General features: G+C 62.4%; 2 protein-coding genes across 2 annotated transcripts; one reads left to right on the plus strand and one right to left on the minus strand.

Moving 5' to 3' along the window:
- Window positions 1–102: 102 nt before the first annotated feature.
- On the minus strand, window positions 103–13,267 carry STK35 (serine/threonine kinase 35). The gene is made up of 3 exons (XM_086622872.1): window positions 12,814–13,267; window positions 6,958–7,705; window positions 103–245 (listed from the first exon to the last, which is right to left on the minus strand). Exons 1-2 carry the CDS (start codon window positions 13,250–13,252, stop codon window positions 6,993–6,995), a joined length of 1,152 nt encoding a protein of 383 aa, XP_086478998.1. The 5' UTR covers window positions 13,253–13,267; the 3' UTR covers window positions 103–245; window positions 6,958–6,992.
- An 8,010-nt stretch (window positions 13,268–21,277) lies between these two features.
- Window positions 21,278–22,296, plus strand: PDYN (prodynorphin). The gene is made up of 2 exons (XM_086623075.1): window positions 21,278–21,445; window positions 21,727–22,296. The coding sequence occupies exons 1-2, from the start codon at window positions 21,317–21,319 to the stop codon at window positions 22,294–22,296; spliced, it is 699 nt and encodes a 232-aa protein (XP_086479201.1). The 5' UTR covers window positions 21,278–21,316.
- Window positions 22,297–23,852: the final 1,556 nt, after the last annotated feature.

A 23,852-nucleotide genomic window follows, 5' to 3' on the forward strand; every position in this document is an offset into this window, starting at 1 on the left:
TCTCTGGATCTTGTTTAAAAGTCCCGTGAGCGCGGTAGCTGCCAGCTTGTGCTGTTCTGCAGGCCCCTGCGGCCCCCTCCCGCCCCCCCAGAACACCTCTCCCAACAAAACAAAGTAACACCCAAAGATTTCACATTGCCAGAGATCCTGCAGACCAGGGATCTTCCGTATCATCAGCTTCCTTTATCTTCGACATCCCTCGTTGCACGTAAATAATGGAGATTATGGGTCCCTTGTAAATAAACCTGCAAGAAAAACGAGAAAGGAGAAATGGAGGTCAGGTACGTCAGTGGTTTTGTCCCAGTTACTCCATGGTGACAGCACCCTGCCAGCCCTCCTGCTGCCACCCAACCCAGGCTGCAGGGAGGTCAAGCAAGACCGCAGGTCCGGTGTGCTCGCTGCACCTCTGCTTTCATTCCCAAGCCTTAACTAAAGCATCGTTTGAGGGTCTGGGAGAACTGGAGATGAGCTCCTGCCTCCTCGTTACACGGCCCCAAACAACAACTGCCAACAGTAACGCCTACGGACAACCCCACCGCGTGGAAGGTGCATTGGTAATGGGATTGGTGCTGGAGTCATCCAGCCACTGCAGGGAAGTGCTGGAGGACACTGCTGCGGAGAGGGAGCGGCTCCCACCGGTCCCAGTCTGTCCCAGATGGGCACTGCCACATCGCTCTGCTTCGCGGCGCGTTCATCATCGACCCAGGCACTGCAGGTCTGGGCTCGGCTTACAGCCATGCCTCTCCCGGGAGCGATCCCGCCGGCCCTGCGCAGAGCTCGCTGCCGAGGCCGGCACGCATCCAGCCGCCCCGCTAACAGCCCCATCCCGCGGGACTCGCCGCGGTGACAGCCCGGCTGGAACAAGGACGAGCGTCACCGCGGCAGAGCCCGGCCTTGAGGCTCCACGTGACGCGCTCGCGAGCGCCGGCTCCGGGTCCTCCGGCAGGAAAGGTGGAACACGCCGTGACAGCGGGGACGCCCCGCTCCGCTCGCCCCGTGCGTCAGCAGCAGCTCGGGCTTCTCAAGTGGCTCCTCAAGAGGCAGCTGAAACCATCCCGGTGCCACGGAAAGGAGGGCAGGTCCGCAGCACGGCCGTGCCGCATCCCGCGCTCGCGACGAGGATGCTCGGTGCCGGGGATTTCAGGGAAGAGCGGGCAGATCTTTGCGGCACCAGTCCCTGCTCTGGAAAAGCTGCAATGTACAGCATCCCCCCCAGCCCCTGCAGCACCAAGGGTGCTGAGCCCATTCCTGCACAGCCCTGGCACCGCACCCTCCTGTCCTCCAAGCTCAGGGACGCAGAAACGCTCAGCTCTGCACATAAACCACCAGCATTTTCCTCCCAGTTCGTTTGCAATCCAGCAAATTCCCTAATCCAGCAAATTCCCTGTGGACGTCCCGTCCAGCAGCAGGGCTGGACCCAGCAGAGGAGCAGCACGCGTGATGTCACTTCTGTATGGGAAATAAATCATTTGGGATGTCACAACCTCCAGAGGAGGGACCAGCAGAGCTGAGGTCGGGGCTGGGAAGTGGTGGTCATGGTTCCATGGAAGCTGGGACCCACCTGCCCGACGGAGGGACCCAGGGGTCTCCCCGCTGCTGTCAGCTCTGCCCACTGGCTCCTCGAGGGCATCCTGCAGCAGACATGGGGCTGGAAGACACCTCCAAGGCGAGGGTGCTGCTTCCCTTCGTCACCCCTCACTACGCACAGGTGGTCATTTTCCAGCAGTTTCATTTTTTCCCAAGATTAAACTCTAAGCTTAGACAGTTACATAGAAAAAAATCAGGGGAGGGTGGGTGGGTAGATTTAGCTCCTGTCTGCCTTCAGCAGGGGCACATCCATGCCCAGGGGTCCACCCAGGTCCTCTCCCACCGGGAATGAGCGAGGGGATCTGCAGAGACACTGAGCAACAGCAACAGAGCAGTGGGAGAGACCTGCTGAAGGAAAACTGCCACTGCCCAGCGAATTACCCAAATCCCTGAGCCCTGGGAAATCTCATTAAAGAAATCCTGCCCGAGGAACACATCTCTAAGGCGAGAGGCTGCATCTGCTGGGCACTGATGCCAGGGCCCTGGGCACGCTGCTCTTCAGGAAAAGTTAACTGGGAGATGCCACCTTTGTGGGCTGTGATCCGACAAAAAGCCTTTCTGTTCGAGGAGGCAGACTGGCAAGAGGCACCCACCACTGGGTCACAGGCAATCACACCAGGAATTTTCTGGAAGATTTCTCCCGTGGTGCAGCTTCCCCAGTGAGCGGGGCAGCGTTTCTGTCCGTGCTTCCCTAGAGCAGGAGTGTTTTCAGGGAAGGCACTTGCTGGAGCAGCCCTGAGCTCACAGCTCGGAGACGGGAGAGCTCACTGTGCTGACGCACATTGTTTCAGGGACTTGTTCAAGAGCTTTTAATCCCTCCACTGGCGCTGCTTATGGTTTTAATCAGCTCGAATGTTCATTCGGCATCAGCAGGATATGAAGCAGCAGCCCATGGAATCCTCCACCCAGCACCTACGGAAGATGACACTAAGGTGCGGGTCGTGGCGGAGGTGGGAGGTGGCAACGTGGTCTGCATGGCAGCAGGGGAGGGAGAGAGAACCCAGCACCTTCTCCTGTTCCTCACGTTACCTGCCCTGGGTGGGAACGCAGGGGAAGGGGCTGAGCATCTGCTTTATCTCCTCTGTCCTGGCACTCTCCGTACCTCTATTTGTGCTGCACACCTTAAACCCAACAGCAGCTGCCTCCCCCAGTGGGCAAACACGAACGCTGACACATCTGGCCAGAGGTGACGTGATCCAGGTCAGCCTCAGGGCTTCACTTCTCCCCAGGTAGAATCACCACTGCCCAGAAAGATGTCACCGCTCCACGAGGTGATCCTGCACCCACAGCCAGGAGAGGAGCTGCCCTTACTTTTACTGTCCCACGGCTTTTGTCCATGCCACGATTCACAAACCACACTGAAAAGCCTGAAGTCAAAACCAACACTGTTTCAGAAATGGAACCACTATCCTTTTCCCCGACTTGCTCATTCCTGGCCAGTGGGGTCAGGGCTCATTTACTGCAAATTTTATGGTAAAATTTGAGTTGAGTGGTACAAACAGATCAGACCTAACTTGATGCAACAGCCCTGCTCACTGCCAGCTCGGAAGAGATGCTGCTGATGTGCATCCCATCCCTGCCCTCCAGGTCTGAAATTCCAGAGGGCAGCAGATTACACGGGGTGCTCAGGAGCACCTGGGCACAGACACCATCACACCATCATGCAGGGAGAGCAGATGGGCTTGTTCAGCATCAGCTTCCGTTGCATTTTGCAAATGCAAAGAGGAGAACAATGCAAATGCAGACAGTTACTTTCAGCTGAAACTGGAATGATCAAAACCAGTGATAGAGGAGGAGGAGGAGTGCTGGACTGAGCAAGCTGGTCTCAGCTGTCACCCTCCTGCTGAAGGCAGCCTCCCAGATGCCGAGGTCTGCACCACACCGCATGCACAGACTCCTGCTGCTCACCTTAAGCATCCACCCCAAAATCAGACCTACTGTTTTATCCACAGTGAAAGTATCATGGAATATGCTCTACTGGAACAAGCTGCCTTCTACACCGAGCACAACCACTGCAGTTTGATGTCCTCTGTGAATTAAAACTACAAAGTTTCTTAAATGTGTAACTGTAGGTAGGTGGTGGGTGATGCTGCCACTTGCTCCCCTGTTTCTGCGGCCAAGACCACTGGTGCCACATGCTCTCCCTGTATCTCAGCACCTTGTCCAAGGGTTGCTCAGTCCACACTGCACAAACCCACGACCTTAGAGGGTCCCACTGGAGCAGGGTCCACAGGAGGCACCTCGTCTGCCCAGGGTCACAGCGCAGCTAAGACATGCAAAGAAAAAGATGCTCATGTTGCACGAAAGGAGGAGAATGGCCCCGAGCTCCCAGTACCGAGGAGGAGGGGTGAAATACTCCTGGGTGTGGGGTGCAGGCAGGGTGCTGGGCTATCACACGGCAATCCAGAGGCCATCAGCAGGTACCCAGCACAATCCAGCCACTTCCTCATTGTACTAGAAAGACTTTTGTCCTCTTTGCCCACGAGGCATGCCACAAGGCATGCTTTTGGGAACAACGATCTCTGGCTTGAGATAAACTCCCCTGCAGAATGTGGGGAAGGACAGCATTCAAATAAGAGAAGACCCTCAGTTTGCCCAAGGAAATGCTGCCCACCTGGACCTGCCATGGTGAGGGGAGCAAGGAGCTAAGCAGGCTCTTCTCCACCCCAGACATGCTGTTGTCAAGCAGAAACCAGACCAGAAACACCTTCCTGGCTGAGAACTGACATTAATATCAGCATTTTGGATGGGCAGCAGAGCGTGAAGCGTCCCGCCTGGCAGGTGCATGCAGCATCCGCAGCAGAACTAAAGGCAAAGCTGCTGTGACATGAAGGGAAACCAGAAGAGATCAGTGGCATGCTGAAGAATAAGCAAAAATCTGATTGCCTGGGTCAAGGAGGGTTACAGCTTTCCAGGTTACGACACGAACTGGGGCTGAGCTGTCCTGGGGAGGATGAACTCACTGCATGACCCAGCAGCACTACCAGCTACGTGCCAGTGCCACAGTTAAGTTGGGAGAGGTTACTTGAGTTTCTCAGCCAACTTAAGTTACCTGAGAGCAGAATTCGGGCCCTGCTCTAAATCCCATTTTAAGCTTCTCAAGCAGGTTTCCAATTTAAGATTTGCATTTAATAACAGCCCGAGGCAGGCTGATGCGAACGCACAGATACACCACGTGCATTAGAAAAACCCTACAGGAGGAGAGCGCACCGGGCACTCCGCTGCCCCACGAACACGCCAGAGCAACGCTCCCGCCAGCGCCGCGCTCGGCGTTTGCCGGGAACATATGGCAGCGCCGGGCTCTTATCTGGGCCAAGCGGCCGTGCCGGGCTGCGTTATGTAAGAGCATCCATCTCTGCGTCACCGACAGCCCATCGTCACCCACAGCCCATCGCCGCACGCTCCCGGCTGGCTCCCAGCACGCATGGGGCAGGAGGGGGGGGGTGCAGAAGGCAGCTGGGTGTTCAGCAAACAGCCGCGGGGTAGGACTGTCCCCTCCGTGTTTGTTATCCCTGCGTGTGCCGTTCTGCGGATCTGCGCAGGATGAATTTTCCCCGGAGGGCACGGGCTGGTTGCATAACTCAGCAGCGTCGTGCCAGGTGCCAGCGCAGAGCGACGGCAGATGGCAAAACCCCGACCCGACTCTCCGCCACGCGGCAGCCGGAGGAGACCCACGCCTCGCCCGTGGGGTGCCCTGCTCTCACCCCAGGACTTTATCACACCCATCTTAAGGGCTCCCAGATCTGCAGATCCACTCCCCCACCCCAATCCCCAGCCCACACTTGCACTGGGACCAGCACCAAGCCCCAGCCCCAGGCAGAAGCAGTCACATTGATTACTTGCACTGGAGATCTTAAGGGTGTTAAATATTTCGTGCCAGGGGTGCAGAGGGGATGGTTTGTGGGTGAGTTTGGACAGACCAGCAGTGACAGAACCAGACCTGCCCCATGGGCCTTTCCATTCCATCTTCCTATTCCTCCGCACACAGCACAGAGCCCACCTGGGCACACACCAAGAGGGGACGGACAGCACATCACTCTACATAAGCTCCAGAACCCTCAGGTGGGCAGCATGGAGGTTTTTTAGCAACACCTGCCAAAATGCCCCCACCTTCCCCACCACCAGAGGCTCACTTCAGTGCACGACCATCAGCTGTCTGCTGGCTACTGCGGCCATTACGTCCCTCCCTGCTCTCCTGCATCCATGGGCTGCCCTGGTCCAGCAGGACCTGCCTGGTTTTGGGGTGGGGTAGGGGCTGGGGAGCACCCACTGCCATGCCAGCCCCCGACACAGGCAGGCTTTCAGAGGTCTCCTGCACCCAGCAGCAGCCAGGCAGCTCTGCAGGAGCTTGAGAAAGAACCTGGGCTGGGCAGACATCAGCCTCGCCCTTGTCATCTGTGATTTTTCAGTTTCCTTGAAGCTGAAGAAGTTGCATTGAAGTTTGGCCAGGACAATCCTTAGTAACAGCTCTTGTTTACAGACAGCTTTGCCATGCAGGCAACATCTCCCCATTCTTCAGTGTCACTGGTTAGTGACACCATCAGCTGTCCCAGGTCCCCGTCCCAGACCCCGGCGTGACCACCCAGGCCTCAGGGCTGGGACCTCTGAGGTTGGGGCTAGTTACGGATCACGGTGTGGGGAGGTGGGAGAGGACTCTGCTCTCAGTCTGAGCACATCTGCTTTGGAAGCTGCCCTCCCGAGCAGGCGTGGGTCTCCGAACTCAGATGCCAGAGACCAAAGCATCCTACTGGGTTTGGGCGACTGCAGCTCGCACCAAAGGGAAGTCCTGCCTCTAGCAAGGAAGCGAAACAAGACAGACCCACGCGTCTTGCAGGTGAAAGCAAAGGAAACAGCTTTGCCTGCGCCGAGACAGCGCTGCCACTCCACTCGGTGCCCACTCATGGAGCCAGCTGAGCCCCAAGGCGCCCGGTCTGAGTCCGGGGGGAAGGGGACTGCACTGGGCAGCGAGAGGCTCCCAGTGCTGACCGCAGAAATCCTACCAGGCAGCAGAGGAGGCAGAACTGGCAGCTCCTTTCCCCGCCCCTGGGAGAGACAGATGTACCCAAAGCTGGTGTCAGAGGGTGCTTGCAGGTCTCAGCCACTGGCCAGGAGCTGGGAGGAGCAGGGCGCCTGCCCAGCCCTGCCAGGGCTTTGGGCAGCAGTGGGACATGCAGCTGCTAATTCTGTTTCTCACCTCTACTTTATTTTTGCAGTAGAATAGGTGGAAAAAAAACCCACCTCAGAAGCAGCGCTCTGATGAGTCACTATAGAAATAGCTCCGGGAACATAAAAGGCTCCTTTGTGTCACTACAAAGTGCATTATCGGGCGGTGCAGCAGACAGAATAATACAGAAACTGTGGATCACTTACCCAGCTGCAAAGCACAGCGGTGCCCTGCCCTGAATTTAAGCAGCACATGTAACCTGGTCCATTCTGGTTTCAAGCTCAAAGGCATCAGGTCGATCCTGCGGGTTAGCAGCCAACATGTCTTTCAAGAGCTGCTTGATTCCCTCAGACATGGAAGTCCTGCGTTTCTGAGGGATGTGCAGCTCCATCTTTGGGTTTTCTAGCAGCGCTTCCCCAACAGGCACAATCTCGGTCCCCTGTTTGATGTAGGTCCCCAGCAGCTCCTTCTTGGTCTCCGCGTCGATGAAAGTGATCCTCTCAATCATGGCCCAGATGATGATGCCGAGGGCGAAGATGTCAGCCTTGGCAGTGTAGTGGCCTTCCCAGACCTCGGGCGCCATGTAGAAATCGGAGCCGCAAGCCGAAGACAGCCAGTACTTGTTCACATTCACATTTCTGTTCTCGTGCCCACCCTCCTTGCCCCGGGCGGTCAGGCCAGCGCAGACCTTACTCAGCCCGAAGTCGGCCACCTTGAGAACGGGGGTGCCGGACTTCTCGGTGATCAGGATGTTGTCTGGTTTCAGGTCGCGGTGGACGATGTGGTTCTTGTGCAGGAAGGCGATGGCACTGGTCAGCTGCAGCATGAAGCTCTTGTTTGTCGCTGGGTCGGGTCTTCGTGAGAGCACGTACTGGTTGAGGTCTCCCCCTTCGCAGAACTCCATGACGAACCAGAGGTAGCAAGGCTCCTCCGCGTAGCCCAGGATCCTCTCGCCTAAAGGACAAAAGCAGGAGTGGGTTTTTCAGGCACGTTACAACACATCCACACTAACTCACAAGTAAGGAACAGGTCTGGTTTACACGGATAGTACTGGCTTTAGGAAGGTGACCGGGACCTATCGCGGTACAAGGTACCAGCAGCGATGCTGGTGCTGCTGTGGCTTCAAGAGCTTTAGGATCCTGTTGAGTGGCACACACCTGTTGAGAGCACCACGTTTATATGCTCTTATATAGCTCTCCCAAAGCTAAAATTTGGGCATTTAAACCTCATGTTTGTGCTAAAGGAGCTCTGCCACTTCATACAGCCTTCGTTAAGCACCAACGAGCCTTTAAAGAGAAGAAACTGGAGGCCCAAGTAGCAAACAATGATTAAGCACCATCTCAGCCTCGCTCGTTAGTGCTGCTACTCAATATTATTCCCCAAACAGCTTCTTCCGTCACCAGACACCTCATCGAGCTCCTGAAGCTCAGAGTGTCTCAGATCCAACTCGTTGCATGTGGGATTTGATCCACACATCCCTCCTGCACCTAAACTAGGTGGAGAAACGTCTAAAACACGTGGAGAAACACAACAGCATCCATCAGCTAACAGGGCCGGCGGCAGACCCGGCCCCGTTAGGATGCAAACTCCACTGCCAGACCCCAAAGTCACCTGCACACACAACCAAGGGCATCATTTTGCTCTAAGGACTAGATATTTTGACCCTCAAGCACTCTACGGGAGAAGCTGGAGGATGTCACTCGCCTCTGCCACACTGCACAAGTCACCCCAGTGTTTGGAAAGTAGTTAAATAACTCCAAACGTTCGACAAAGTCAGGGTTTGTTTTAGCAAAGCCCTAGAGAGCATCTGGAAAAGCAAAATTCCAGCAGCAGGTAAAGCCAAGGACTATCAGGAACACCAAGCCCCGGGCTGCCCCGGCGCCTGCGATGGTCAGTGATGGGTGTGGGTGGGAATATTGGTTATTTGCACAAACAGTCTGTATCCATGGCTACTGCTATGGAAATGAAAGTCCGCACAACAGAAGGATTTGGCTGCACCTCCCTGCCCTCAGCAGAAGATGAAGGTTAGGTCTGGGGGATGGGAGGGACCACGAACAAGCTGGGGGCACCATGGGGGACTGGGTGCACTTTGAAGGGCCAAATGAGACCCCCAAGTGCTGGAGGGGGGCTCAGCAACAAGCCCAAAGTCCAACTGGGAGCTGCACAGGACAGCTTGGCTCTGGAGACCAAAACATGGACCAGGAAAAGCAGCTTCTCCGGTGCGAGCCACCCTTTGAAATGAGCATGACAGCATGGAAAGTGAAGCAGAGGCTGCTTGTCCCGGGAGCAGAGACCTTTGTCCAGCCAGGACAGCCCCAGCTCACCCCACTGCCACCACTGGGGATTTGCCAAATCCCAGCACCGTGGCAGCAGGGCACAAGGCTTTGCTTTCCTGCTCCCCTCCGCATCCACGTAGCCCTGGCACAGGGAGCAGGAGGGTTTGGCTCTTCTCAGCCAGGATCACCAGCACGACAGGGAGCATGGCAGTGCCCCACGCCCACACATGACCAGGAGCACCAAGCCTGGGCACGGGTGGGAGGCTCAGAGCACTGACACAGCTGCCCCTTCCTGCAGGGAATCGGCTCCAACACCAGCTCACCAGCAGCAAGGACCTGCTGGCTCCAACAAGCTGAGGTTGGTTTGTGGCACAACGAAGGTTCTCATTTAAAACTCGGCCCCTGGACCTCCGCGGGCACGGGGGGCACGGCGCTGACCCAGCAGTAGCTGCAAGCACCGTGCGCGTCGCTTTGGGTGGAGCGCTGCTACGGGAGGCTTCAGCCAACAGTAATATTTCCTCATTTTCTTTCTATAATCCAAAAGTGGTTTAGTTGTTAAATCATCTTCCTGCCTTCAAAACAAACAGCTTTAAACTCAAGGAGCTGGCAAGTCGCTTCCTAAAGATGAGATGTTGGCACCGGGCAGTCGAGCAGCCAGGCGCTGGAGATGCAGACAAGAGGCCAGACCCGCTCTCCGCCACGCAGCGAGCATCCCCACACGCTCCCAGCCCTGGCACAGGGCACACGCTAACCCTTCCATCCCTGCACCAGCCCTCCCACAGCCTGTCCCGGGAGCTCGTTAGCAGCTTGCTAATTTGCTTAGCATCACAGGGAAAAAGCTAACGACAGCAGAAGCAGCATCCCACTGCCACACGTAACCTCTGCCTCCCTCTGTGCAAAGCGGCTGTGCCAGAGAGACAAGAGCTGGTGGCATGAAACCCGCGTGCTTGGACCGACGGCAACACACGTGGGTGATGCCAGGGCAGCCCAGGAGCAAGGCTGAGCACGGGTGGCAAGTTGGTGGCCCCACAGGTGACACGTTAGGAAGCAACACCCTATACCTGTTCACTTGAGGCAGCTCTAGCACTGCTATGGGTTAGGAACAATGAGAGGGCACGTGGCCGCGCACCAGCCCCGAGGCGTGCGTGTATCAGGGCACCGAGCGCACTGCTTGGGTACGTGCCTCTCCTCCACGCTCAGTGCCAGGCTTTGGCTTCCTTTTCACACTCTGCCCTTCAATTCATTATTCCACATCTCATTAAAGCGATGAAGGTGCAGGCTCCGCACTGCAGCTGAGACCCAGCATCGCCCGGTATCCCAGCAGTCGTGCTCCCGACTCAGAAAGTCTCCGGTTAATCCCCCCCCTCCCCGCGCCCTGAGCCCCGGCGCGTTGGCACAGCATCTGTGCAGCCCCGTAAATAGCCCGGCTGCGGTCGTGCAGAATGGCACGGCAGCGCGGCTACGTGCCGGCTACCTCGGCCGGAGCCGCGGCGCAGCGGCTCGCGCGCTGCGGACGGGGAAGGGGAGCAAGCGGAGCTGGGAGGCTCATCTGGCTCTGGCTTCTGTTTGGAAAATCTTTATCGGTGCCATGTCAGACCCAGAGCTTGGAGGGCAGCGAACAGCCTCTGCCCGAGCCTGCGGCCAGCAGATAACGCAGCCCGGAGTGCAGGCAGGAGGAAGGAGGATGGAGGGGAGAACGAGGGGAGTCAAACTGCTGCTCTCCAGCCTGGGGATGGAGACCCAGCTCCACGGCAAAGCCCTCCCCACAGCAGGGAAGTCGGGGGGGGCTCTATTCCCACCAAGAGATGGGGGGCACCAAGAGCTTTCCCCGAGCCATGCCACCTGCTCTCGGGGCGTGCACCATGACAAAGGGGGGCAGGAAACCCCCGTACCTGCCAGAATGAGCTTGACTTGCTACAGCTGGACACACACCTGAAAGGAAGAGTTGGCTCCTCTCCCAGGGAGTTGTGCCCGCGGGAGCACACGCAGGAACCACCCAGGCGACACAGAAACAAGGACACTGCCCTTCCTGGGAGGCTCCCTTGGGTGGTTGTGCATGGGGCGTGAAGGGAGAGCAGGATCAGGTCCGGATGGGGGAGAGGCAGGTCCAGACACATTCCCCCAGCAGTGCAGAGGGGACGAGCAGGGCAGGGGCAGTCTGAGAGCCAGGGCTTTGCTCAGAGGATGGGTCTTGGCAGCCTGGCATGAGGTCTGTGCCTGGCACAGGGTTCAGAGGCCACCTGCACTGGGGGGCATGGGGAGACTGGGCTCCCCAAGGAGCATACAGGAGCCCTGGCACACAAGTTTGGGGAAGGAGGGGGCTGGGGTGAGCTGGCTCTGGCTGCAGCAGGCTGGGGGGCACGGGGGCATCGAGGATACAGGGCTCCAGTATTTTTCCACATCTTCACAGCACATTGGCAGAGCTGGTTCTGACAAGCAGCCAAGGGAGCAAAGGGAGGGAGGGAACATTTCGGAGATGTACCCATCAGAGTCATCAGCTGTGGCAGGAGGTGACCTCTGACAGCCCCGTGATGCTGCTGAGGGACCCCAGGGGAAGACGGCGGTGTCAGCCCAGGCTACACAGACTGGTGGTGCCAGGGCTGTCCCCACAGAGCCAACTGGGAGGGGAACAGGGACAGGAGAGGACAAAGAACAGTCCCAGCGCTGTAAGAGCTCAAGGGAGCAGGCAGGGCACCGTAACGGGCTGCAGCCCTGGGGTGCTCAGAGGAGACAGGACTGTGCATTGGGCAGAGATGTGGTGTGACTGGGGCAGAGACCAGTGAAGGTCCCCGAGGGACACACGTGGGCTGTGGTGCAGGTCGGGGTAGCAGTGAGCCCCAGGAGGGGGGTGCAACAGAGGAGGAAAGCGCTGGCAGGGGGTGCAGGGAAGGGCTGAGGGCAGCACGCAGGGATGCTCCCCAGGGCTGGGTCTGAGCCTGGGGGTGAAAACGGGGATCCTCAGGAGGAGGGGCACAGGGCTGGGGTGCTGCAGACGTGCAGGGCACAAGGAGGGTCCTCACAGGCAGGGCACAAGGCTGCCAAGGCACAGGGTGGGAGCTTAGGGAAGAGTGTCCTTGGGAGCAGCACACAGAGGAAGGGGAGAGAGTGGAGGGGGCACACAGGCAGAGCCCAGGACAGGTGGTGCTGTGCAGGGGGTGCTTGGGGTGGGCAGCAGCAAAGAGGGATCCCGTAGGGGACCGAGGCGGGTGATGGGAGCAGTGGGGAGCATGCCTGGGGCTGGCAGGGGTGACAGAGGAGACTGGGACAATCAGGGATGCAGTCAGGGGAGCCCAGGGGTGGTTATACTGGCAAAGTGGTGAGTTAATGTGGAGGGAGGGGTGTCACAAGAGGTGGGGGGAGCTTTGGGTGGTCCTCTGAGGGCTGGTGATGCCAAGCAGGGATTTGAGCAATGGGGTGACGCTGGGGGGAAAGGGGGCTGCCCAGGATTGGGGTGTCTGGGAAGGGCATCCCAGGAGCCGGAGGTCAGGGTGTCCTGAAGGAAGCAGGGATGACACCAGGGTGGTCCTGCGTGGGGTATCCCAGAGGTTCCCTAGTGCGGAGGCATGGATGACAGCGGGGAGGTGGCAGACCCAGGGTGCTCAGGGGTGGATAACCCGGGGATGGGGTGACACTGGGGTGGCCTGGCATGGGCAGGAGGCCCTGGGGGTGGGGGGGTCATCCAGGGAGGATGAGGCTGGGGTGCCCAGAAGGGTGCTGGGGGAAAGGGGAGGTCTCCGGCGTGGAACAGCCCCAGGGAGCCCCGGGGCGGGTGGGGGGGTCGGGTACCTTTGAGGGAGGTCTCGACGAGGCGCAGGTAGAGCTGGCTGCGCTTGTTGCCGTGGCTCATGCGCTGCCCCAGGCCGTGCCGCTGCAGGACGCACTCCTCGAAGCGCACCACGTTCGGGTGCTGCCGCCGGAGACTCGTCAGGGCCCAGAACTCCGCCAGCGCCAGCTCCACGTTCTCGGGGGCGTCGCAACGGATCCGTTTCACCGCCAACCGGGCGCCGCTGCGGCCCGACACCGCCTCGTACACCACGCCGTAGGCCCCGCGGCCGATCTCGGCCAGCAGGCTGTACCGCGGAGCCGCCCCGCCGCCGCCACCACCACCACCACCGGGGCCGGGCCCAGCCACCACCGCCGCCGCCGCCATGGGGCCCCGCCGCGCCGCCCGCCGCCGCCGCGTCGCTCTTTGTGTCCCGCGGCGGCCGCCGTCCGCCGTCTCCATGGCGCCGCCGCCGCGGGGGGGCCGCGCGCCCGCCGCTCCCCCCCCCGCCCCGGTGCGCAGCGCCGGGGAGCGCCGCGCGGGCGCGGGGGCACGCGCCGCCGCGTCGGAGGGCGGAAAAGCGCGCCCTGCCTGCCCCTTTAAGCGCTCGGCCAATCGCGGAGGCGCGGGACGAACCACGGCGGCGGCGGGGGGGGGCTGCGGCCGCCGCGCCGGGACCCGGTTTCCGTCCAGGGGCGGGACGGGTCTCGGCGGCGGCGGTCGGAGCCCTCCAGCCCGCGCCCGGTAGCCGGAGCGCCGCGCCGCCAGGGCGGCTCAGCGCGGCGGGGGCTGAGCGCGGCGGACGGTCCCCCCGCCCCCCCGCCGCCGTGGGACGCGCCGCGCCGGTGTAAACAGGCCGGTCATCGGGGCGGCCGCCGAGCGCCGCCGCCCCGGCCCGGTGTTTCCCCGCCCCTTCCCACCGGGCACAGCACGGGGGAGGCGGGGCGGTGCGGGCCCGCGGGGCTCACCTCGGGCGGCGGCGGCGGCGGGCTCCGGGCTGGGCGCTGCGCGGCGGCGTGTGAACGGGCGGGGTGGGGCGGCGGCGGGATAAGAGCGGGGCCGCGCGCCCTGACGTAACCCCTTATGTAACGGCGGGGGTGACCCGCCCCCGCCCCCTCCTCCCCCCACCGCACCGGGACCGTCCGTGACCCGCGGGGCCGTGCAGCCCTGCTCGGTGCATCGGGGAGGAGGGTCGGTGCACCGGGAGGGGTGTCAGTGCACCGGGGTGGGGGTGATGCCCCGGGGGCCGTGCAGCGGGAGAAGGGGTCCGGTGCACTGACGGTAGCTGGGTGGCGCAGGGGGGCCGGTGCACCGGGAGGGGGTGATGCACCGGGAAGGGCGGGCACGGGCCTCGGGGGGCGGTTTGAGAGCCCCGGCAGCATTCGGGGGCCCCTCCCGGGCTCCGCGCTCACCCTGCCGCGGGCGGTCCGACCCCCGTCGCAGGGGCTCACCGGGGGATTTCCAGCTGGAAGTTCCCCGGGAAAGCCGCTGAGATCCCGGGGGGCATCGCCCCGCTGCCCTGGGGGCCGGGCGGGTCCCGCGTACCGTCCCCAAACCGCTCCTCACCCCCTGGCCGGGGATTCCCGAGCATCCGTGCACCCCGGGTGGGGGGGGGGTCTGATCCTGGTGCTGGGCTGCTGGGCCTGGTGCTGCTGGGGGTGGGCAGCCAGCAGCTCCCGGGGTTTGGGGCTTCGTGCGCCACCGTTGCGCTCCCGGTGGGCTCGAGGTGGGGGGGAATGGCAATCAAACCCCGGAACTGGATTTTTTCCAGTTGCTTCTCCCCACGTTTTCCTGCCGCCGGCGCGGGTGACAGTGGCACGTGCCAGCGGTCAAGGAGAGCATCTGTGGAGCTGGTAACCGAGCAGCTCAAAAAATTACCAGTTTCTTGTCTCACTTCTGAGGCACGTGCCGTTCCGGTCACGCAGCTCCCGACTGTGTCACACTGCTCCCCCCCCGGGAGGGACGGAGACCCCCGGTGCCAGCGGCACCCCGGGCTTGGCGTGCAGGGTGGGTGATGGCCCCCGCGGCGGGGCTGACCCTCTGCGGCCCGGTGGCACAGCGTGGGCTGCAGCTCCTGCGAGTGGTTTGAACTCAGTTTGGTTTTAAATGGGGCCACTTCACCTCCCGGGCAGGGGGCCGGGGAGGCCACCCTGCAGCCCGCGTGCGCCTGGTGCCACACTGCGCGTGCCGGCACCGGGGACGATGGCAGCAGCGTGACTCGCCACGTTTACGTGGGCTCTGCTTTTTCTACTGGTATCGAGTGGCCACTTGTACCTGCTGCCCACACAGGGAGGTCGCCGCGTGCCCGCACGTGTGCCCGCCTGGGCTGCGCGGTGACCTGGAGCCACCGCGGCGTGACGCAGGCAGGGGCTGAATCGGCTCCTGGTCCCACGCCGCTCTTCTCCCCGCTGCTGCGTCCCCCGCAGTGATGACCTCACCCTGCTCCACGCTGCCCGCCTGGCATCTGCCTCCAGATCATGCCAGGAGGTTCGCTCCGGTGCTGTCGCAGTCCATCGGAGGCTGCGCAGCTGCCGTGGGCAGTTGGGAGCAGATCCCTGGGCTTAGTCCCGTGTCCCCCACCTTGGTTCTCCCCACAGAGCTGGTGGGGCTGCTGGTGGCCCACAAAATGAGTCCGGCACATCCCTCACCCCGCAGCCACAGGCAGCCCTTACTGCCCCGTGCCCACACCTCCCTGCAGAACAGCCACCTCCCGCCCTGCCCGCAGCAGCCTGGCATCGCTCTAGGGCCAGGAGAGCGGGAACGTGTTAAGAGTTTCTGGAAAAGCCCTGTCCCACTGAATAGGATAAAGGTGGCAGTGCCAGAGGAACCGCAGCGGAGCGACTGCCTTCCCATGGGATGCTCCCACTGGCAGTGCTGGGTCGTGGTCCCACTGCTCGGGCACAGCCCAGGTGGTGGGCAGAGCTCGTCCCACCCGCAGGGACAATTTACCCCCATCCTGGGATGCGGAGCTGGGTGCCCTCGAGGCTGCAGAGCCAGAGGTGCCGTGTCTGGGCTGGGGGCGTCGGGGCAGAGCTGTGCCGCTGCCGTGGCTGACGTTATCTGCCATTAACTCCCACCTGCTTTCGCGGGAGCCTGGCACACGCGCTCGTCCCCCTCCTCGCAGAACCCGCTTTTCTCTCACGTAGTTCAGAAAACTTAACTTTTCTATTACCGCACTTTTCTCTCACCCAGGTGCTTAATTACCATTGTCCCAGGGAAATGTCAGCGTGACTCAGAGACAGTTTCCCATTAGGAAGCGACAGATGAATATTAGTTAAACTTGCTGGTGGGTGGGCTCGCTCCCAGCTCCTTTCCGGGGGGGGGACCCTGGCACCCCCAACACCTGCCCGGACCATGACCTGCCCTGGAGAGGACCCTCTCGCCCATCTGCAGCACATGTCGAAAATAAGACACATCTGCTCCGGGGACAGGAGTGACTCGACCTCCCTCCCGGAGCAAAGAGGATCAGCCCTGCGGAAGGAGCCTTGTTACAAACGACTTTTCCCTCGGTGCCCGTGGGGTTTGCTCCGTCTCCAGAAGTGCATCTCCCTCCGGTGCAATTACCCTGCATGGGGAGACGACTGCACCCCAGGCTGGTGGGCTTGGGGGGCTGCTGCAAGCAGGTCCACATTCAGGGTGGGGAGCTGGCGGCAGCTGTGGCCACGCTGTTCCCCTCCGCGCTCCGGGGTCCCCGGGTGGGCACCGGCCTTTGGGGCGATGCTCTTGCTCTCACCCGGAGACGCGGCTCCTGGGCGGAGGTATTTGTGTTTGTAAGGGCAGGCTGAACCGGGGGGCTGACCTTTCGGGGTGGGCTTCACGGGTTTGGAAGGCTGGTTGATCGAAAGAATGACTTTGGTGTTAGGAAATGCTCCTCCCCGCTGTGTCTGTGGCACCGGGGAGACTGCTCATCCTGGCAGGAAGGGTTAAACCTGCCGGGGGGGGATGCCCGCAGCCCCTGGCTGAGCCCCACCTGAGGGGGTCTGTGGTGGTTTGCAGCTGCTTTTTGTTCTTCTCGGCTTTGTTCTGGCCTGCACAGCCCGGCTCACCGTGGTGAGGGGGGGTCCGTGTCTGCCCTCTGCCTGTGCCCCCACGGGGGCCTAAATTTCGTCACCCCTCGCTCAGCTCTGCAACCCCCTGGGCTGGGTCCCGCAGGGGACAACATCTCCGGGGACATGCAGGATGCTCATCCCTTGCCTTGCCCCCACCCCGTGCTCTGCTCCCTCGGTCAGGTACAGCCCCAGCCCAGCTGAGCTAAAATCCACCTCCAAGCAAAAGCTGTGGGCACCCACGTGCTCGCTGGGGAGCAGAGCCTGGCACCCCAAACATGGGTGGTAGTGGAAGCAGCCACCAGCCTTAGGGACCAGGGACCATGGGCAGCTGGCACAGGCTGCCCTGCTCACCCGGCTGCGGTTGCTGTGTGCCCCGTGGAGGGTCCCAGCAGTTCTGCCGGGCACTACGCCCCTCGCCAGTGCCAGGAGGGCTGAGAAGGGGGCACCGCGTCCGGCAGCTGGTGTTTGAGCTGGGGAGAACGGCAGGTTGCTGGGAAACATCCCTCTTGAGCTCCGATAAAAATAGCTCCGTCTTCAAGGCGAGAGGACGGGCTGCGCTGCCGGCGGCGCGTGGGACGCGCTCGCACCCGCCGGGGCTGCGGGGCACGGGACAGACTGGCCTCGCCTGGCCCTGTGGGGTCTGCACCCCGGACCCCCAGCTCCTCACCTCTGTCAGGACATGGTGCAGGGGGATGGTGGTGGGTGGGCTTGGGGGGGCCCTGGCATTGCTCCAGCACTGCCATCCTTCACCCCCAAATTGAGCTCAGAAATGTTTGAGCAGGAATCAGGGCTGAGCAGGGAAGGTGAGGGGGGTCCCTGTGTCCCCCACCCTGCTCTCCCTGCCCCTTTGGCTCATCTCTCTGGGTTGGTCCCCAGGAGGAGAGGGGACGGGCAGCGGGTGGTGGGGGGAAGCCGGGTGAGTCCGATCCTTGACGGTGTGGAGGTGGGGGGGTTTCCCTCCGAGGGCTTTGCTGCCCAACTCTCGCTGGACTGGGTGGGTCTGGGGGGAACCAACATTTCCCGGGGCGTGAAGACCCTCTTGTCCTTCCTGGCTGCTTCGGACAGGCTCAGTCCTCTCCCCAGCATCACCATGAGGATGATGCTTCTCCCCAGCCAGGGCAGCGGGGTGGGGGGTCGGGGCTTCACCCCCACTCCTTCCTGGGCAGGATTTGAATTTGATGCCCAGGGGGGACTCGCATACCCGGCAGCCAAACTCCTCCGGCACGCAGCTTCGGGGGGAGACAGACCCTGACCCGGTCCCCTGCCACCTCCCGTGTTTGGGGCACACGTTCCTGCCCCGAGGACCGAGGCTGGCCCCGACGGGGGTCCCCGGGCGAGGCAGCCAGAGGCGGTGCAGCAGCGGGACGTGCCCCTCGGTGGCCGGGGGGCTGCGGGGAGGCCCCTGCACGGTGGGAGAGCCTGCTCGGGAGGTGGCGAGGATGCTGCGGGGCTCATTATTCACAGCTTCCCTCGCCCCGATTGGCTCCGCGGCGCCGAGCGCAGCCGGGCCCCGCCACCGGAGGAGGCTCCGTGGCCATAAAAGCGGGGCGGGAGGCGGCGGGCGGTGAGTCCGGTGGGCACCCGGGCATCGCCACGGGGCCACCAGCCAGCGTGGCCACCAGCCAGCGTGGCCTCGCCACCACCGATGACCGGCTCAGCCTGACGCCCGCCGAGGGACACCCGCCACCCGCCACCCATCCTGACTTGGCAAAGCGGGTGCTCAGCGGGACGGGCAGCAGCGGCAGGTAGGGCTGCCAGGGTCCCCGTCCCGCTCCCCTTCCCTCACGCGGGCACAGCTGGAGTGACTGTGGGTAAAAACGTGTCCCACCAGTGGTTGCGTAGCCCATGAACTGCTGTCCTGGGCTTCGCTGGGGTCCGCTTTGATGCCGATGCCATGTCTGCCACCCTGGCAGTGGGGACACCCGGGCTCGGAGGGGCAAAGGGAGCCGGGGGAGAGAATGGGGGGAGGTTTCTGTTCACTGGGCTTTGCTGTGATTCTGTTCCAAAAGTCATTGGCTTTTTTGAGAAGCCTTGTCCTGAAGGCGTTGCAGGTTGGTTTTAAAGGTGAGGAAGAGAACGGCTGGAAGGTGCTGCTTCCTCTCCACCAGAAATCTCTGCAGGGTCCTAACCTGCCTGAGTTAGACCTGTGTGGGAGGAGAGATCTGCTCAGCCAGGAGAGCTGTTCACAGCCCTCACCAGAAACAATCCCCGGTTAATCGTACCGGGGGGATTGGCTCTGTGCTGCCTGGCACGCACACTCCCGATTCCCCGTTCCTCCTTGGGCTGCCAAGTCTGTAACCGGCCCCCGGGGTGCACGGACACAGCCCAGGGCTTTCCTGCACATGAGCAAAGCCCGGGCACCAAAAACTCCCGTGGAAACAGGACAGGGGAGGAGGGGACCCCGGCAGATGCCTGACACAGGTAGGATGTGCGGAGGGTGGCTGCGGCGGCAGGGACCCACCGCTGGCATTGCCAGGTGCTGCCACGATCCTGTCGCGTTTCTGCAGGAGGGATGGCTCCAGAGCCTCGGGGCTCCTCAAGGTAACATGGGATCGAGCTCTAACTCTGCTTTTCTTCTTCCTCCCTTCATGTGCTGCTGCTTTTTGCTTTTGTCCAAAGCCCTTTGTTTTTATCTCCTTTTTCTGCCCCAGTTTTGCCAGTCCCTTGTCCGTGGCATCGCCTAGACAAGGTACATTGGCAGTGAGACGTCCCAGGGTGCCTGGGCATGGAGGGTCCTTGGCCCCACTGTGCCCTGGAGAGCTGCAGCTCCCTCGAGTGCCATGAGGTCCTGCAACAGGGCCAGGTGCTGGGTGACGGGAATGGGACACACCGTGTCCGAAATGCCACAGGACCGAGCTGTGCGCTGCTGGTTGCACTTCCAGCTTGTTCCCCAGCTGCTGGACACACGTGGGGTGAACATCGCTGGTGCAATCCCCACATACTGCTCTGGCAGCACCCAGAGCGTGGCAGGGACAAGGGAGGGGAAGCGGGTTGGAAAAAAGCAGGGAAAAAGCTTCCTGGAGGGGCTGCTGGGAAGCAGCGGCGGTTGTTTTTGGGAGCTCCGTTCCCCTCAGTGCTGCAGCTGGCACCTACCTGTGCAGTGCTGAGCCCTCGCTCATGGGTGCCGTCTCGGTGGTGGCTCAGCAATACGGGTTCGTCACTGTGGCTCAGCAGTGAGGGCCGGCGGAGGTCCCGCCGTGTCTGTGCCACCCTGGGCATCTGCCCGCCGCGGTGCCTGCGGCTCTGCCGGGGCGAGCTGAGGGGATGCGCTCAGGCTGCCCGCAGCCAGTGCGCGGTGCAGCCGAGGAATGCAGACAGCTTGACACACGATGGTGCAGATAATTCAAATTAAATTTTAATCTAGCATGAATTAATACTGTGGCATTAACATTTCTTCATCAGTGCCAATTACAGTACATTAGCCGATCCTGCTGGAGAATACAATAGTCTCTAACATGCGTCACTGATGTGTAACGGATCCCTCTGGGTCGTGCCTTCCCACCCCGGATAAAAGCAGCCAAGGTGGGTGCTGCTGCCAGCGCACCCCTTTGGGGTCGGCTCTCGCTCCCAGGGCTGTCGTGGTCCCGGTGGCACCGCTGTCCCGTGGCACTGCGGTGGGGGCCAGCACCAGCCCCTCCAGCCTCACCCTGGGGGGGTTCTGGAGTGGCACCGGGCACTGCCGCTGGCACAGCCCCTCTCTCAGCCATTGCATGGGGCACTCAGCCCTCCTGGCTTTGTCTGCGGAGAGAGGCTGTGGCTCAGCTCCCCGCAGGCTGAAGGACGGTGACCGTGGCTTGCAGGTAGGGCTTCCACCGAAATCCAGCTCCCTCCGCTGTACCAGCCCAGCCCAGTGAGAGGGAGGGGAGCGGGGGCTGCCCGGGCACAGGGTGCAGCACCTGGGGCGAGTCTGTACCGCATGATGGCACCCCCCATCCCCTTTCTGCCAGCGGCTCCGATCGCGGTGCTTTTCTTCCCCAAGGCCAAGGGGGAGAGCCGGTGATTCATCCCCGCCACGCCACGCCGCCGTCGGAATATTGCAGAGAAACTCGACACTGAAGAAAAAAGAGTCTTTTCTTTCCAACGGTATGGAAGGAGCGATGGAGGAGGTGGGGTGGGATGGGATGGGATGGGATGGGATGGGATGGGATGGGATGGGATGGGATGGGATGGGATGGGATGGGATGGGATGGTGGCCCTGGGGACCGGGCTATCACTGGGGGCTTGAGCAAAGGGACAAGCAGCAGCCGGGGTAGGGGATCACATCCCACGGCATCCCCATGGGTCACTCCTGTCCCGTTCTCTCCCTGCCAGGGACCAGAAGAAGCACCCAGAGGTGAGTCACGGGCACAGGTGCAGGTGGTAGGTGCCCGGTGCCAAGGGTGCCAGCGGGGTGGCGATGGGCTCCCCGGGGCTGGCATGGGGAGAGTGACGGGCTCTGTGCTGTCTTGCTCTCCGCAGGCAGCGGCTGCGGGGTGAGATGGCACGGCAGGCACTGGTGCTGGCGCTCTGCCTCTCCCTGGCCACGGTGGCATCCGCCGACTGCGCAACCCAGTGCTCCCTCTGCACAGCCCAGGCCCACAGCACCGAGAGCAGCATCCGGCCCCTGGTGAGTGCCGGCCCCGCGCAGCCGTTAGCTGGGGGGCTTCACAGCAGCGGGGGCATCGCGGGTGCCAGTGCACAGTGCACAGTGGGGGTGGTGGCCATGGGCACCCCAGGGTGCTGGGCACTGGTACACTTCAGCTCCTTGCTGAGCTTGGCAGCACAGCAGGTGCGGACCCCTGGGCTTGGGGTGGGGGCACCCCTGGGGTGGGAGGAAGGCGGCAGGGGGGTCACCCTGAGCAGTGGGGTGATGCCAGTGGGGCCCCTGCTGTGGCTGCTGTCTTGCAGATGTGCCTGCGGCAGTGCCAGGGCTCCTCGCTGCCCGGCCCCGAGTGGGAGACGTGCAGGAAGGCGCTGGCGCTCCTGGTCCCGCTGGTGGCCCTGGCCGAAGGGACAGACCCATCCCTGCGGGAGCCGGAGAAGGAGGCAGAGCTGGAGCAGGAGCTGGATCCCGGGGAGCTGCCGCTGGCACCGGCCAAGCGCTACGGGGGCTTCATGAAGAAGATGGCCAAGGGGAAGCTGCTGGCCCTGCTGCGCGAGAACGCCCACAGCAAGGGTGGCCTCAGCAAGAAGTTCGGGGGCTTCGGCCGCAAAGAGGGGGAGCGGGCGGCTCCCGAGGACTACCCGGGGCTGGGGCCGGTGGGCAACGGGGGCGAGGAGCCCACGGGGGCCGGGGCCGAGGGGCAGGAGCTGGCGGAGCTGCACAAGCGTTACGGCGGCTTCATGCGCCGCATCCGCCCCAAGCTCAAGTGGGACAATCAGAAGCGCTACGGGGGCTTCCTGCGGCGGCAGTTCAAGGTGACCACGCGGTCGGACGAGGACCCCAGCGCCTACTCAGGGGAGCTCTCGGACCTATAGAGCCGGGTGTGGGACGGGCAGCACCGCGGTCCCCACGCTGCCAGCCCGGACTGCGCCGTGCCCCCCAGCCCCGTCCCCTGCCCAGCCTGGCGTGGCGGGCGTCATCCCTGCCTCATCCCCCAGGCCACCCCAGGCCCCCAGCCCCAGTTGTCGCTCTCTGGTTCACCTGCCCATCCCTTAGGGACTTCATGCATCCAGGGGCCAGTTCCACCCACTCTGGCTGCGGGTCCAACCCCTGGGGCTCCCCCAGGCAAATCGAGGGGGGACCACGCACCCTCCACCCTCCTGCAGCTGCAGAAGCGCAGCAGGGTCTGGAAACCATCACAGCCATGGCCTCTGAGCACCGGGAAGGATGAGCCAGGGCAGGATGAGACCCTCCGGGCTGGGAGATGGCCCAAGCGGCCAGCACAGCCGTGGAGAGGTGGCCGGGCAGAGCTGACACCGCGGCACCATCGCCAGGGCAGGCAGCGGCTGTGCACAACCCCGACCCCCCTCCCCGAGCCACTCGCTGTGTCCCACCCATCCCAGCACCCACCTGGTCCCCCTGGGCTTCCCCTCCTCAGAATGACCCCCCAGGCTGGGTTGGACCCACACCCCGGCCCCTGCTCCCCCCGCAGCCAATAAAAGGCAGATGCCAACGAAGCCATGCCGGGTGCTGAACGTCGCCTTCATCCATGGTCCAGGTTTCTGTGGGGCAGATCAAGCCCTCGGCATGAGGGGCCCACGCACCCCAAGCTGGGGCCTGGGGGAGTGGGCTGGGGGGGTCATGGGTGCCCAGGGCTGGGGGGCCATGGGTGCCCAGCTGAGACCTGCAGGCACCCACACAGTGGTACCCTCCCTGCATGCACCGCGGGTGCCAAGGGGGATGTAGGACCCCACACACCCCATCGCTGCTGCCCCTGGAGCCATGTCCTGGGGGAGGCAGGGACCCCCCAGCCGAGCAAGGGCAGCGCAGGGGTGCTCAGCCCAGCCCGGGTGCGTGCAGGGTGCTGGGCAGGGGACCACCCGAGCCACCCGTTCACCCCAGCAGCACCCAGGGGACCCTCCCTTGCGAATCGCAGCAGCTGCCTCGGCTGGGAAGGACCCCTCCTCACTGCAGGACACGCGGACCCCCACCCTGCCATGCACCTCCCGTGCAGGTGACAAGGTGACCACCCTGCCGTGCGGGAGCAGCACAGGACTTTTCACTTTTATTATAAAAATATCTCGCAAGCAAAAAGAAAAAAAAAAAGTCTGTACAAGCAGTCACACCATTGCCAAAGTGTCACCAGGCCCCCCCTCGGCCCCCCACCAGCAGCTGGGGGGGCAGCCCCATGCGTGCCCACTGCTCCACGGCCACCCAGGTGCTGCAGGAGCCAATGCAGGGTGGTGGCCCCGTGCGGTGGTGCAGGGAGGGGGCACATGGAAGACACTGGTCCCCAGGGTGGGCTGCGGGGAGCCTGCCTGGCCCCCCCAACAGAGCTGGGGGGGTCGAGGAAGTCTCTGTTAAACTCTGTGGAGTTCAGGGGTCTTCACTGAAGCCTCGGTCTTAGTTTTGCACATCTTATTCTAGTGTT

This window comes from Tauraco erythrolophus, chromosome 18 (genome assembly GCF_009769465.1).
Source record: "Tauraco erythrolophus isolate bTauEry1 chromosome 18, bTauEry1.pri, whole genome shotgun sequence".
NCBI classification, from domain to species: Eukaryota; Metazoa; Chordata; class Aves; order Musophagiformes; family Musophagidae; genus Tauraco; species Tauraco erythrolophus.

Excerpts from the sequence above, each read along its gene's own strand:
- STK35 (XM_086622872.1), bottom strand. The coding sequence starts at position 13,252 with ATGGAGACGGCGGACGGCGGCCGCCGCGGGACACAAAGAGCGACGCGG. Across the intron at positions 7,706-12,813 it reads CGTCGAGACCTCCCTCAAAG|GCGAGAGGATCCTGGGCTAC; the intron begins GTACCCGACCCC and ends TTTGTCCTTTAG.
- PDYN (XM_086623075.1), top strand. The coding sequence starts at position 21,317 with ATGGCACGGCAGGCACTGGTGCTGGCGCTCTGCCTCTCCCTGGCCACG. Across the intron at positions 21,446-21,726 it reads AGAGCAGCATCCGGCCCCTG|ATGTGCCTGCGGCAGTGCCA; the intron begins GTGAGTGCCGGC and ends GCTGTCTTGCAG.